The sequence below is a fragment of the Phyllobates terribilis genome, unplaced genomic scaffold, assembly GCF_046119375.1.
Source record: "Phyllobates terribilis strain yellow unplaced genomic scaffold, ASM4611937v1 Scaffold_12__6_contigs__length_324123572, whole genome shotgun sequence".
NCBI classification, from domain to species: Eukaryota; Metazoa; Chordata; class Amphibia; order Anura; family Dendrobatidae; genus Phyllobates; species Phyllobates terribilis.
The window spans coordinates 149,659,251-149,673,228 of NW_027362772.1; the positions used below are offsets into that span (position 1 = coordinate 149,659,251).

The 13,978-nt window shown below is 47.7% G+C and overlaps 1 protein-coding gene across 2 annotated transcripts in view; it reads left to right on the forward strand.

Annotated features, from left to right (window-relative positions):
- Positions 1 to 13,978, forward strand: part of TNNT1 (troponin T1, slow skeletal type) — a 169,601-nt gene that overhangs the window by 24,170 nt on the left and 131,453 nt on the right. For both annotated transcript variants that reach the window (XM_073657779.1, XM_073657780.1), the window contains exon 2: positions 13,148 to 13,192. In XM_073657779.1, coding sequence (XP_073513880.1) covers positions 13,164 to 13,192 — 29 coding nt within the window. In that variant the 5' untranslated portion in view covers positions 13,148 to 13,163. The remainder of the gene's footprint in view (positions 1 to 13,147; positions 13,193 to 13,978) is intronic.

Sequence of the window (13,978 nt, forward strand, 5' to 3'; positions counted from 1 at the left end):
ACGTGCTGGAACGCCAGACGAGTCGGCTTATGTTTGGTGACTTTCTGCCAGTATTTGGGTCCTTTTCTTGTCAACAGCATAAGATCCAGGTCTTTCAAGATGTTCATTCCAACTATCACTGGGGTCTCGGAGCCGAAACCTTCCTTGACGATGACGATCCCTCGTTTCCCTAAGTCTTGTCCGCAGGCCTTTGTGTCCATCCAAGCAACTCCGGTCACTGGAATGGGTAGATTATTAGCCGCAATAATCTTAATGGCGGTGTCTGGGTCACGAGCAGTTCTTGGTTTGAGGTAATTTTCGTAAAACTGTTCAGAGATCGTGGTCACTTGTGACCCGGTGTCCATCAGTCCCTGCACGGCAATTCCTTCCAGGATAACTTCAAGTGTCGGGCTATTCGCGGCAAGAGCACTCCGCCATCGGCTCTGTTTTTCCACACCCCTCTCCTTGGCCTCCCCTGCTGCGCGAGCCTCAGCTGCAGGGGTGTCTAGTTTAACGGCGGCCATTGTGGTGAGGCCTGGCGTGGTAGCTCTGCTTGTGGATATGGCTGGGGTTCCATTCGCTGGTCTGATCGAAATTCCCTTCGCTGGGGTGACTGAGGGTTTGTTCGTTGGTGCGACGGAGGTTGTTGCGGAGGGAAGTGTTGAGGACAACGATTTGCCCTATGGCGAGGATCACCGCATGACCAACATTGTCCCACGGGACGACTAGGCTGTCTTCGCTGGTCTCCCTGTCGGTCTAATGTTAACTAATACCTGTTGCTGTAAGTCTGCTACCATCTGTTTCAGATCTTCCGTGTCACTGTTCGGATTTTTAATGTTAGATATGGATCTGCACGCAGCGCCTTGAATCCCCACATCCATGACGGGTCCCCTTGAACGTTCTATGGCTTCCTGTTTGACTTCAGCAAAAGTAAGAGCCGGCATCATCCGGATCAAGTCCTGTAACGTGCGGTTAAGATACTGGTCTCTCAGTCCTATTACAAATTGGTCTCTCAGTACCAGGTCACGAGGAGCCATACCAGCTAGTTGCTCCCCTTTTCCACAGGTTTGGTCAAGGAGTACCTGAAGGGCGTTCGCATATTGGGGAATATCCTCCCATTCAAGCTGCGTCCGTCTAAAGAACATGTGTCGCAGTGTTCCCTGGTATGTGGTCGGCCCATAGGTGTTCTCCAGCACCCGCACCAAATCATCTACTGTACGCTGGCCCCTGACTGTCTCCAGTCTGACTGTCGTCCATGCCTCCCCCTCTAGCGTCAGTACCGCCATTTCTGCCAAGGTCTTAGGGTCAGTATTATACATTTCCCCCAGTATCCGGACTTGTTCCGCCCACTCTGGTACAGGGTAGTTTCGTCCGCCAAATTTCCTGACCTGATTCACAATAGACACCGGCGGGGGTTTCTGACTGTACACGTGGCCTGGGTGGGAATCCTGTTGGTCACAGATCCTGCCGACTACGCCAGATGAAGTGAAAGCGGGCAAGGCCGCGCATTGGTATCTATAATCTGGCCCAGCAAGATCCCCACACACAGACTCCATCTTGATAACCGTATCTTTACTCGTATACATTTTTAACACAGCAAAGAAAAAAAAAACAATAAATGACAACAGTAAATATGCACAGTAATAACGTGTACTGCTAAGCTGACCCTCACTGTCCCTACTCACACGTTACCAGTCCTTTACTCCAGAAGGATGTGTCCCCCGTCGCAGGCCTGTCTGTCTTTGCAGGAGGGCGTCCCAGCCGGAGAAAAAAAAAAACAGGAACAACAAATTACGCTGAAAGGAAGGGATACTTCAGCCTCTCGCCAGAGGTCCCGCTTACAGTCTCTCTGATCCGGATAGCAGCTTTGGTGGATCCCTTATGTAGTCCACACTCCAGTAGCAGGGAGTGTAATAGCTGTATCCCTCAGCAGTGAAGAAGCTGGGGAAGGCCCCGAGGATATGGTGTCAGGTAAAAGAAATCCCGTTGAGAGTCTCTCCTGCGCCACGCACGAGGGCCTGCACACAGTCCTGGCTCTTTTCACAGCCCACAGCAAACTCCTCGCGCGCTTTTTTCTGCTTCCCACTTTGGTCACGTGACTCTCTAGGGCCGGACACAGGAGGCTCAGTCTTTTGCTCTGTCATCACACCCTGCGCAGGTGCAACCTCTGGCCACAAGGTGGCAACATCATCCTGTGTAATCACTTCTGTAACAGGCTCTATATCAATAATCACCGAACAGCCAGAGCCTGCCAGCTCACTACACCTGTTTTGGGGCGCAGACCTGCCACCTCTTTACCCGCAACAGCCAGCGTGATTGGCAGGTCATCATTTCATTTGGAAGTGGAAACACCAGCTGGTGTTGAGCGCTCTCCGACATCTAGAGCACCACCTTTTGATCAAGGCAACCTAACTTTTCCGCCTGCATCTTCCTCACAGACAGTCAGTTTGCCGGGGACACCCTACTCAACCCCGTCTAAGCACAACAGCCAGCCCTCGTTCCCTCAGATGTGGACAAGTAAAAGACCATTTCCTCCTAGCCATGAGAAAGCTAAGAGGTTGAATTTCACCATCTGCAAGCTCTTGGCTACAGAAATGCTGCCTTTCCGCCTGGTGGACACAGAGGATTTTCGAGACCTTATGTCCGTCGCAGTGCCCCAGTACCAGATGCCCAGTCGGCACTACTTCTCAAAGAAAGGTGTGCCTGCGCTCCACCAGCATGTCGCACACAACATCACCGCTTCTTTGAGAAACTCTGTGTGTGACAGGGTGCATTTCACCACAGACACTTGGACGAGTAGGCATGGACAGGGGCGTTACATGTCGCTGACTGGGCACTGGGTAACTATGGTGACAGCAGGACAAGGGGCTGCTGTCCAAGTCTTGCCGTCCCCACGAGTTGTGCGTCAATCCTCTTTATGTCAAAGTTCCTCCACTGCTTCTGCCTCCTCAACCTCCTCTCGGTCTTCCACCTGCACCCAAAGCCTGTCTGGTCATGCCACAAGCTTTCTAACTGCGCAGAAGGGATCCTGCACACCTCCTTACTATGCTGGCAGCAGGGCTCAACGTCATCAGGCGGTTTTTACTTTCAAATGTCTGGGAAATGTGAGTCACACAGCTGAGGAGTTGTGGTCAGCTCTGGAGAACCAGTTTCATGAATGGTTGTCTCCACTGGACCTGCAACCAGGGAAGGCCGTGTGCGACAATGCTGCAAACCTGGGTGCGGCCCTTCGCCGGGGCAATGTCACACACGTGCCTTGTATGGCTCACGTGTTGAACCTGGTTGTCCAGCAATTTTTAGCCCACTATCCCGGACCAGATGGCCTTCTGCAGAGGGCACGGTCATTGTGTGCTCACTTCCGCCGTTCGCATCCCGCAGCTCAGCGACTTACATCTCTACAGAAGTCGTTGGGCCTGCCACTTCACTGGCTAAAATGCGATGTGCCAACATGGTGGAATTCAACTCTGCACATGTTGCAGCGACTGTGGCAGCACCGACAAGCCCTGGTGCAATACATTCTGACTTATAGCCTGGGCCAACGAGATCCAGAGGTGGGGCAAATCACGCTGGAGGAGTGGTCTCAGATCAGGGACCTATGCACCCTTCTGCACAGTTTTGAAATGGCGACGAAGATGTTTAGTGCTGACGATGCCATTATCAGCATGACTATTCCGGTGATTTACATGCTGGAGCACATGTTAAACAGAATTCGGAGTCAGGTGGTGGGACAAGAGGAGGTGGAGGAAGTAGAGGAGGAGGAGTTGTATGCGGAAGGGCTAACATCTGCAAGGTCCAGACGGTCGGCAGCACCAAGGCGGCAGGCATGGGAGGGTGGGGGAGAGGGATTAACCAGGGCGCATGGTAGCAGCCAAACTAGTGAGGAAGGTGCAGGAGCCCAGGAAGAAGTGGAGGACGAACTGATGGAAGACTCATCAGATGAGGGAGACCTCGATCACATTTCTGTTGTGCGAGGTTGGGGGAAGAGGGCAGAGTAAGGAAGCATGATTGTTACCTCGCCACCAACACAACAGGGACTTGGTGCTCCTGGATGCGCAAGACACATGAGTGCCTTCTTGCTGCACTACCTGCAACATGACCCTCGAATTGTCAGAATTCGAAATAATCCTGACTACTGGGTAGCCACACTGTTAGATCCCCGGTACAAAAGTAAATTTGCCAAAATAATTCCTGCCATAGAAAGGGATTCACGCATGAAGGAGTATCAGCAGAGACTGTTGCAGAATCTTACATGTGCTTTTCCACAAAACACCAGTGGCGCACGTAGTGAATCTCACAGTTCTAACTTGCCAACCGTGGGACTGTCGAGTCTTCAGCACTCAAACCGTAACAGAAACACAGTATCTGCTGGTAACAGCAATTTTGCGGAATCCTTTCACCACTTTTTTAGCCCATCCTTTGCAAGGCCACAGGAGACAAGAAGTCAGACACATAGTCAACGCCTAGAGACGATGGTACAGGAGTATCTGTAGCGCCCCGAGGGTTCGGCCGCTTCAGGGGTATTGCACCTCTGCCAGAGGTGTGGTATTCCACTCCCGGGTAAGGATGGAGTATGGACCAGGGCTCAGTTAGCTGCATACAGCACACACACTCCATTTCCGAGGGACAGCTCAACGGTGCTCCCACTAGACAGAAGTGCAGGCACGACCGACTATGTCCCTGTCTGGAGTGGGGAGGGGAGTGGAACACCCAGTGCTGTAGGGGCAGATAGGGGTTGGTTCCTGAGCGTAGGAAGGAGCCCATTGGTTGCTGGTCACCTGGGCTCATGGTCAGAGGGAGGTATATAAGGTGGGCACCATCTTAGTTCAGTGTTCAGTCTGTGGGGAGAAGTCCAGTCAGAGAAGGCAGGGAGCAGAGGCTCTGTAGGAGCGCTGCTCAGAGGCAGGCCTAGAGAAAAGGCCAGAGCCTGAGAGGAGGAGGAGAAGAGGGCCTGGAGAAGAGGCCAAGGGAAGGAGGAGAAGACAGAACAGGAAAGAAGGAGAAGAGAGAGAAACAGAAGGGCTCAGGAACAAGAAGGTGGAAGGGACCCTAAGAACCCACGAGAATCCAGGGTGAAGGGTCAGGCAGATTAAGGGTGCCGGATCCCGAGTTGGTGGAGGAGAAACTACCCTCAGCCAAAGACCGGACGTCGTGATCATTTATTGGTGCGACACCTCATCAAACCTGCTAGGAAGGCACCATATAGGACAGCGGAGGACGGGGCTCACGTTTAACCGCACAAGTCCTCGGCAGCTGGACAAAAGTAGGTCACTGGTGAGGCAGGCCAGAGAAAGGACAAAAGGGGGTCTTGAGCCATACTCCTGAGCTGCCTGGGAGTTGACCGAGCCCCTCACCTGGTGGACGCCGCACGGCTTGGGCAGTCATTCCCTGCAGAAGTGACTTGGATATTAACCGTGAGTAAAGACCCTGGACTGCAGTACGTTGTCTGTGTGCTTTTTCGCTCCTCCGGCACTGCCGGTACTGGGACTCTCACCACCATCACTCCCACCATCCACTACACTGCCCTGGGGCCGCACTCTTCCCGTGGGGAGTCACACCATCCCAGCTGCATACATCATCGGCCCCAGTGGTCTGCCCTGCAGCGGCGGTTCCTAATAACCGCAATCCACGGGTGGCGTAGTCGGACATCACTTAAAACATCTAAAAGACTGCCACTGGTCTGACCACCCTGAGCCACGGGACCGGGTCGCCACCACTACCCCCATCATCTCCCTATTGCCCGGTTCTGGGTGCCCCACGGCCCAGGGGGCGAGTCATATCTCCAAGTGAACATTGAAGCCTTGACTGTGTCACTGGACCCTTGCTCTTTTTGGGCTTCCAATCTGGATAAATGGCTGGAGCTCGCCACTCACGCCTTGGAGATCTTGTCATGCCCCGCAGCCAGCGTTCTCTCTGAACGTGTGTTCAGCGCTGCTGGTGGTGTGCTGACAGATAAGCGCATGCGGCTGTCCACTGACAATGTAGACAGACTCACTTTCATAAAGATGAACAAATCATGGATCCGCAAGGACTTTTCTACCCCTGTGTCATCCTGGGGAGAGTAAAAGCTTGAGGATTTGTTAAAATCACCTCACCAACCGTTTTAAGCTTTCAAATTAATAATAATTTTTAGCTGCATCTAGCCCGGAAAATAATTTTGGGCCTGTAGCAGTGTGTGGTACTCATTCTATTAGGCCATCTATACTAAGCTCCACCAGCTTTCAAATTAATAATAATTTTTAGCTGCATCTTGTCTGGAAAATAATTTTGGGCATAGTAGCAGTGTGTGGTACTCATTCTATTAGGCCATCTATACTAAGTTTCAAATTAATAATAATTTTTGCTCTCTCTGAACGCGTGTTCAGCGCTGCTGGTGGTGTGCTGACAGATAAGCGCACGTGGCTGTCCACTGACAATGTAGACAGACTCACGTTCATAAAGATGAACAAATCATGGATCCGCAAGGACTTTTCTACCCCTGTGTCATCCTGGGGAGAGTAAAAACTTGAGGATTTGTTAAAATCACCTCACCAACCGTTTTAAGCAACTCTGGGGCAATTGATGCCACTTAAGTGGTGTGTGTGCCCCAAATTTTTTGAAAAAATGGAGACTCTTTTTGGAGTCCCCTTGCTGTGTTTTACGTGACGTTGGCATCGTCAATTACAGGTGGGTTGGGTCTCCCCCCGGGTTGGGTCTCCCCCCCCTTTTAACCGTAAGAAACTACATACACTATGGCTTGGGGTAACACAGATGGTTGAGTCTGAAGAGCTGTTTACTCAGAGGTCTGCTCCAAAGCTTCAGTGTCTGCTAGTCAGCGTAGTAACCCAGCTGCGAAGCACGCTGCACCGCCTGTGTATCTAATAATGATTTTTAACTGCATCTAGCCTATGCAGACTGTGGTGACCCCCAACCAAACCCAGACGCTCAGCCCCCTACCGCCCCCCTTTCATTGACAATACAATCATGTAACTCTTACAACTGGATGGGTGAGGATCGGTCACAGCTTTATTAACTGTTTATACTCATTACATTAGAAAGGCATTTTATTTCTAAAATAATTCAGCTTGTTGCAGCATGCCCTGTGTCTCCAGTCTCCACAACGGCAAGTTGGCCAACAAGTGTAACTCTCCAACATGTCCTTTCTATTTCCAGGCCACGGAGGATCCTGCGTACTCGTATGCAGGACTCTGACCCCCATCCATCACTCTTAACGCTTGTTCCACTCCATCCTGGAGTCCTGACAGGAATATGTCCAGTACAATATCCATTAAGTGAACACAGTCGGGCCGTATGAGGCCTGCTTTATCTCCTTCCAGTTGTCCGCCTCTGTCTCTTATAAATTTTGGCATCCAAATATTTATTAGCCGCATTGTCCGTTCGATGGCCGTGATGTCTCGGGCACCTTGCCATACCGCGCTAGGCACAATCTCTGACTATTTTTGTGAAAAATTCTCTGAAGCACTCAGTGTCTAGTTTCATTATTGCCATTAGTTATTCGCTCTCGTGATAACCTAGGTCGTTTACCCTGGCCTGTATAACTAAGATGACTGGACCTCTTGCCTCTCTCCCTACCTTGATTACCTCCATTAGTACCTGTGGCCATTGCAGGCCTCTAATACCTCTCCAGTTGAAATATGTGTTATGAAACTCTAATTTCCTCCCGCCTGGGCGGATTTTCGCCCTTTTTTCTGCCCAATATATATACGAGTGGCCTATCACCCACACTGTTGGCTTAGCGTCACCTGTAAAAGAAACAAACCACGTTAGGATAACAAGTCCGGTCTTATGTATCTCGCCAAACACGTGGATCGCCATCTCCCTATCCTCTGAACTTCCGTTTCTGACAGTCCTGCTCTTGCTGCTTCCGTGGCCGCGCCTATGCGGAATGAGTGTGTCCCATAATCTTTGGGGTGGTTCCCTGCCGATGTTATGCATTTATTAAATATAGCTTGGAACTGGTATCTTGATAATGGCGTTCCATCAATGTGTGATAGGAAGAAATTACTTTGTGATCTGATGGTTATATATGTTTTTACTATTGTTACCCGTACCATTTGTGGGTTGTAGAAGTACCCAAGTGCCCCTGCCCGCTGGAACCGTTTTCCATTTGCGTATGCGTAGATGTATTGCATTATTGGCTATGACTACATCCTGGTGTAATAAGCCTCCACTAGTGTTAATTTTGGATTGAGGGACTAATTCGCTTATGCATAGCGCCCCGAAGAAGGCGATCGCAAATACAGTAGACAGTAGTGTTGCCTCGAATTGTGAGTATCATGTTAATGGTGTTAGGGAAATGATGTGAGAAATTAGTTTTAGTGACACGGGACGGGACGTCTACACTCCTGACTTGGCTGACCCCTTTTCCACCCTTTTATGGATTGTCTGATGATGAATCTCTTTGTCACATCTCCCCAATTCAGTAGTTGGAAGTGAAATGCTCCTCCGGCCAGCCACCGCTGCGCTGACGCCCCTGATATGCCCCTCATCATTAGCTGGTGGAGAAATTCTATGGTGACTTGTAATCTGGCTTGTTCACATTGGTCAACCAGTCTGCCTGCTACTAGTCGTGTCTACTCTTCCCATGCCTTACCGTATGCTTGCCACGTCGATGGGGCAACTGACGCTCTGATTAATGGCATCAACTATTCGCCACTAGATCCCATAGGGAGGGTGGGCAACTGTTGCCCGATGGGTGGGCGTTGGGGAGGAGCTCTGTGAAAATCTGCCAATTGAATTGTGATAAAGCGTTAGCAGCAGCGTTAGACCCCTCAGCATCGTGGCTAGCGCGGACCCATACATTGTGTTTTAGGCACAGGAATGCTAGCCGGCGTAGTAGGCCTAGCACTGGGAGAGACGATGATGCCATATTATTAATGAAGTGCGCTAGGCTGGTGTTTTTTGTTATGAAGAGTATATTTTTGTTAGCCAGGCGCGCGCCCCACATTTCTATTGCTACCACTATTGGAAACAGTTCCAGGACTGTCTGTTTTTTTGTCAGCACTTGTTCTGCCCAATACGGAGGCCATAAGCTTGTGCACCATTGGTTATTTAGTATCGCTGCATATCCGCCTGATTCTGCCGCCCCGGTGAATAATCTTAGTTGAATGTTGGACTGTTCTGCTGACATAAATAACGTGTGACCGTTGAATGATTATAAGAAGGTTTTCCACACCTCTAAGTCCACCCATAGCTGCCTGCTGATTCTGATTGTATGACTCGGTTTAGATGCCCCTTTTGTTGCGGGCGATAAATGAAGAGACAAAACCCTTCCGACTGGCATCACCCGGCTCGCAAACACGAGGAGACCTAGTAATACTTGCATCTGCTGTAGTGTTACTTTCCATACTGCGCAAAAACCCTCAATCAGGTGTAATGTTTTGGTATTTTTTCCCATGGGAGGCGGAACAACCTTGCTGTGGTGTCGATTTCGATGCCTAAGAACGATTTTTTTTAGTTGTGGGGCCTATGTTTTTGGTTGGGCATAATGGGACTCCAAACCGACGGGAGATGTTTGTGAATTCGTTGAGTAAGGGGCAGCGAAAGTGGATGACCAATCGCCACATGGCAGAAAAAGAAAGGAAAAAATCAGCTCACCCACCTAGAAGATCAACAGCACGGAGCCAGGAGTGCTACCAGACAAACATGAGGAACCAGGAAGATCCAGCTGAACAAATCTTCTAAAATCCACTTTTTATTGGGTCATGCAAAAAATATTTTAAAGTCCACCTTGGAGAAGAACAGCAAACACGTTTCGAACTAAAGGTTCTTAATCATTGCATAGCAAAAAAACAGCAAGGAAGTGGTATTTATATGTCATGTCCTGCTATGCACCTGTTCAAGGCTGAGTTAATCAGAAATTTAAACACACATACCATGTTAAAATTGTATAGCATAGAAACAATGCATATAAATGTAAATAATCCAAAATAAAAAGAAAAGAAGAAAAAAGGAACATATATATAATAATAATCTATAAATGATCATTCATAATGATACATCAAATCATGTCTGATGTTTAAACCCGCTGGTACACGTGTATTTAAGGTATAAATCCACCAACTTTCTCTATTAAGGAGCTTTCTCCTATAATCATCCACCAAATTTCCACCAATCGCCACGGCCCTCGGAGGAGCCACCACAGTCAGTAAATCCTTCCTTATTTAGTATAGAGTCTACCAATACTTTGGGCGTATTAGCCCAACTGCGAAGCAAGCTGCACCGCCTGTGTATCTAATAATAATTTTTAACTGCATCTAGCCTAGGCAGACTGCGGGGACCCCCAACCAAACCCAGACGCTCTGCATCTAACCTAGCCAATCATTTGATAGTATTGCTAGTAGCAGAGTCGCATGGGCTCTAAACCTTGCATAGCCTGTGCATTTTTTCAGATCGATAAGGATGACCCAACTCGTGTTATCTGTAACATTTGTCAGCAAAAGCTAAGTAGAGGCCAAAAAATCCATAGCTTGAGTACTTCATGCATGAACCGTCACACGGATATGAAGCATAAGTTGCAGTGCGAAGCTCACTGTGCTACAATGCGGCCTAGCGGGCTGGGACAACCACCATCTGCCCCACCTGTGTCATTCTGGGGAGACTAAAAGCTTGAGGATTTTGGAAAATCAACTCACCAACCATTTTAAGCAACTCTGGGACAATTGATGCCACCTAAGTGGTGTCTGTGCCACAATTTTGGGGAAAATATGGAGACTCTTTTTGGAGTCCCCTTGCTGTGTTTTACATGACGCTGCCATCATCAATTCCAGGTGGGTCGGGTCTCTCCCCCCCCTTTTAACCGTAAGAAACTACATACACTATGGCTTGGGGTAACACAGATGGTTGAGTCTGAAGAGCTGTTTACTCATACTATAGCCTGGGAATCAGAGGTCTGCTCCAAAGCTTCAGTGTCTGCTAGTCAGTGGAGTAGCCACCGCCTGTAGATCTAATTACAATTTTTTTTTTTCAAATTCAAGTTTTTTTTTATTTTTGTGTTGAAAAAGTACAAGAGAATACAATATACATAGTAAAAGGGGTAGTATAACTATAAATCTATGCATAACGACAGTACATTGGGGGGTACAGGGAGGGTTTTCCATCAATATCCAGATCAAACATGTATTTTTCCATATGAAAGATAGAGAGAGAGGGAGCGGACCACGGCAGACCACCAATCAATAGAGTGCGATTATGATCATTGTTGTGCCGACATCACGGATAACTTTAGTTGGGGGCTAGATGGTAGGCGTCAGAGTTTTGCAAATCAATCCAATCCCTCCAAATCACACAGTGTCTATCAACATCAGCCGGTGAGATGGCAATCAGATGCTCCATCCTATTAAGGAGGGAGATCTCCACAAACCATTCCTCCACAGTGGATGGGTCTCTGCTTTTCCAGTGTCGTGGAATGACATTCTTAGCCGCCTGTATTAGGTAGCCTATTGATGACCTTTTATAACTACGTTTACTTATTGGTAACATTGATAAAAGGAGGGCTTCTGGCGTATTCGGGATAGTCAAACCAGTTATTTTCTCAATCATGGGAACCACCTTTGCCCAAAATGCATTTATTATAGGGCATGCCCACCATATGTGTGACATTGTCCCTTCCCCCTCCCCACATCTCCAACATGTATCTGAGACCACTGGGTACCATCTATGAAGGACTGCTGGTACCCGGTACCATCTAGAGATAATTTTGAAGGAGGTTTCCTGAGCTTTGGACCCTATTGAGGTTTTATGTGTTAGGAAGAAACATTTATCCCATTGTGAGTCAGAGAAGGACTTCCCCAGTTCCCTTTCCCATGCACCGCAGAATCCTGGCCTATTGTCAGCTACCTGGGCAATGAGGAGATTATACAGTAGGGAGATGGAGTGTGTAGGGGGTGACAATGATAGGCTCAATTTTTCAAAGTTTGTGAGATCTCTATGAAGATGTGTGCGCTTCTTCACAGTTGAATAGAAGTGTTGTAACTGGCTATATTCAAAATTAGCCTTCGGGGAAGTGGCTCTTCCCTGTAACAAGTCATTGAGGGGGAGCAGCGAAGTATTGGAGATGACATGAGAAAATAATATCGGATGGGATTTATTTGAACCGAGAAATCTATTTGCAGATAGTCCTGGTGGGAAATCTGGATTATCTGAAATCGGGAGCAAGGGGCCCTGGGGGTCGATTGAGGATAAGCTTTTTTTTGGGATCTCAAAGCCAAAGCAGTGGCATAAGTACTATATGACATAAGGCCAAGAGAGGGGACAGTTAAATGGGCGCACCATGGGAGAGTGGTAAGAGCTTTAGGACAAATGGATTGAGCTATTTTGACCCACAATTTCCCCTCTGAATGATGGAAGAAGTCCAGGATTCTAGCGTGTACTGCTGCCATGTAATACCTTCTACAATCCGGAAGAAGGCCCCCCTTTTGTTTGTGTCTGATCAGAACGCCCCCCCGAATGCGTGGACGCCCACTTGCCGAACAGTTCGGCGAACATACGGGTGTTCGACGAACCGAACCGAACTCGAACACTTCGGGGGTGGCTCAACACTAGTAGGGAGCCTAGCCTTGTGTTCTCTGTTTCTGTTACTTGTCAATATATGTGATACTTTGTAATTGCTGTTTGATGCGTAAATATATATTTATTCAATAAAATTAGTTCTTGATAGGTCTAAAAGTATAGTAGTTTACTGCAAATGAGGAGAGGATCCAGGAGATGGATGGCAGAGGGTTGATCAACAAATCAGGGGTGATGCAGGGTCATAGAGATCCAGCAAGGCGAATACAATATGAGCTGAAGATGAAGCAGACCAAACTGAACACATAGTCTTAATAATAAAATACAGGTGTGTGTCTTAGTGAGATTTAAATAGGTCTAGGCAGATTACATCCTCGAGCCATGCCCGCAACTTTCAAACTCCAACGTGGAGCACAGCAGAGGGCAGCGGACCAAGGGGAAGGAAGCAGAGCCTGGGATACGTGGGAGAGGTGCATAACAATGAACTTAATAGGAGGGTATTCCAACCAATAAAGAGTATCCATATTATTATCATATCTTTGTGCCTTTGACCATCATCTTAGGTGATGTTTATATCCTCCACTACTATATAACATATGACTGCATTATCATATGGAAATACTGTTTTGAGGAACTGAATGATATTTATGTTCTTAATCTACAGGTGAACAACTGCCAAAATGTCCGATACAGAGGAAGTGGACTACGAGTAAGTCATACATACAGCTGTCATGCTCTTTCTTAGCCAATCAGAGTCAGCGTAATTAGCATACAACACTATAAACCTTTTTGCCAACTAATATTAATGAGGACCTGTTTCTTGCCACTAATAATGTATTTTTTTTATCTTGTGTAAATGCCGCCGTTCTCCTGAATCTGGCATCATTTTTCTTTTGTTCTTGCGCCTCTCTGTTCCTGAGATGTTCTTTTCCTCCTTGTATATAAATTTAGTCTTTTTAGCCAAGAGGGTGTGATCCTCAACTTTTCTCTATGGAAGTCTTCTTCCAACGCCAGATACAGGAGAACTGCGGCATTTACACCAAGTAATAAATTACACATTTACGACACACGACTGGTCATTTTTAAAGGAGTTTTCCCATAGTCACAATGTATCACCTATTCACCAGGTTCTGGAATGATCACCTTATTAATGAACTAATATCTATTTAATAAGGATGGATCATAGGTTGATCATCAGGCTCGTCAGGTGACAGATGTTACCATTGCTTGTCCGTGCATCTATTATACGTATGGTCACTAATCTAATGTTATTAAATCGTAAAGACCATTGCTTTATAAAACTGTCCTGTTTCTGTATTTTTCTTTCCATTCTCACTTGTCAATCGGTAAACTGTCACACTCTGCAGGGAGCAGCAGGAAGGTAAGACTTTCTAATTTTATTTATTGGTCAGGATTAATATGATGTACAGTGGCTTGCAAAAGTATTCACCCACTTAGCACTTTTTGTGTTTTGCTAACTCGCAACCTGGAATTT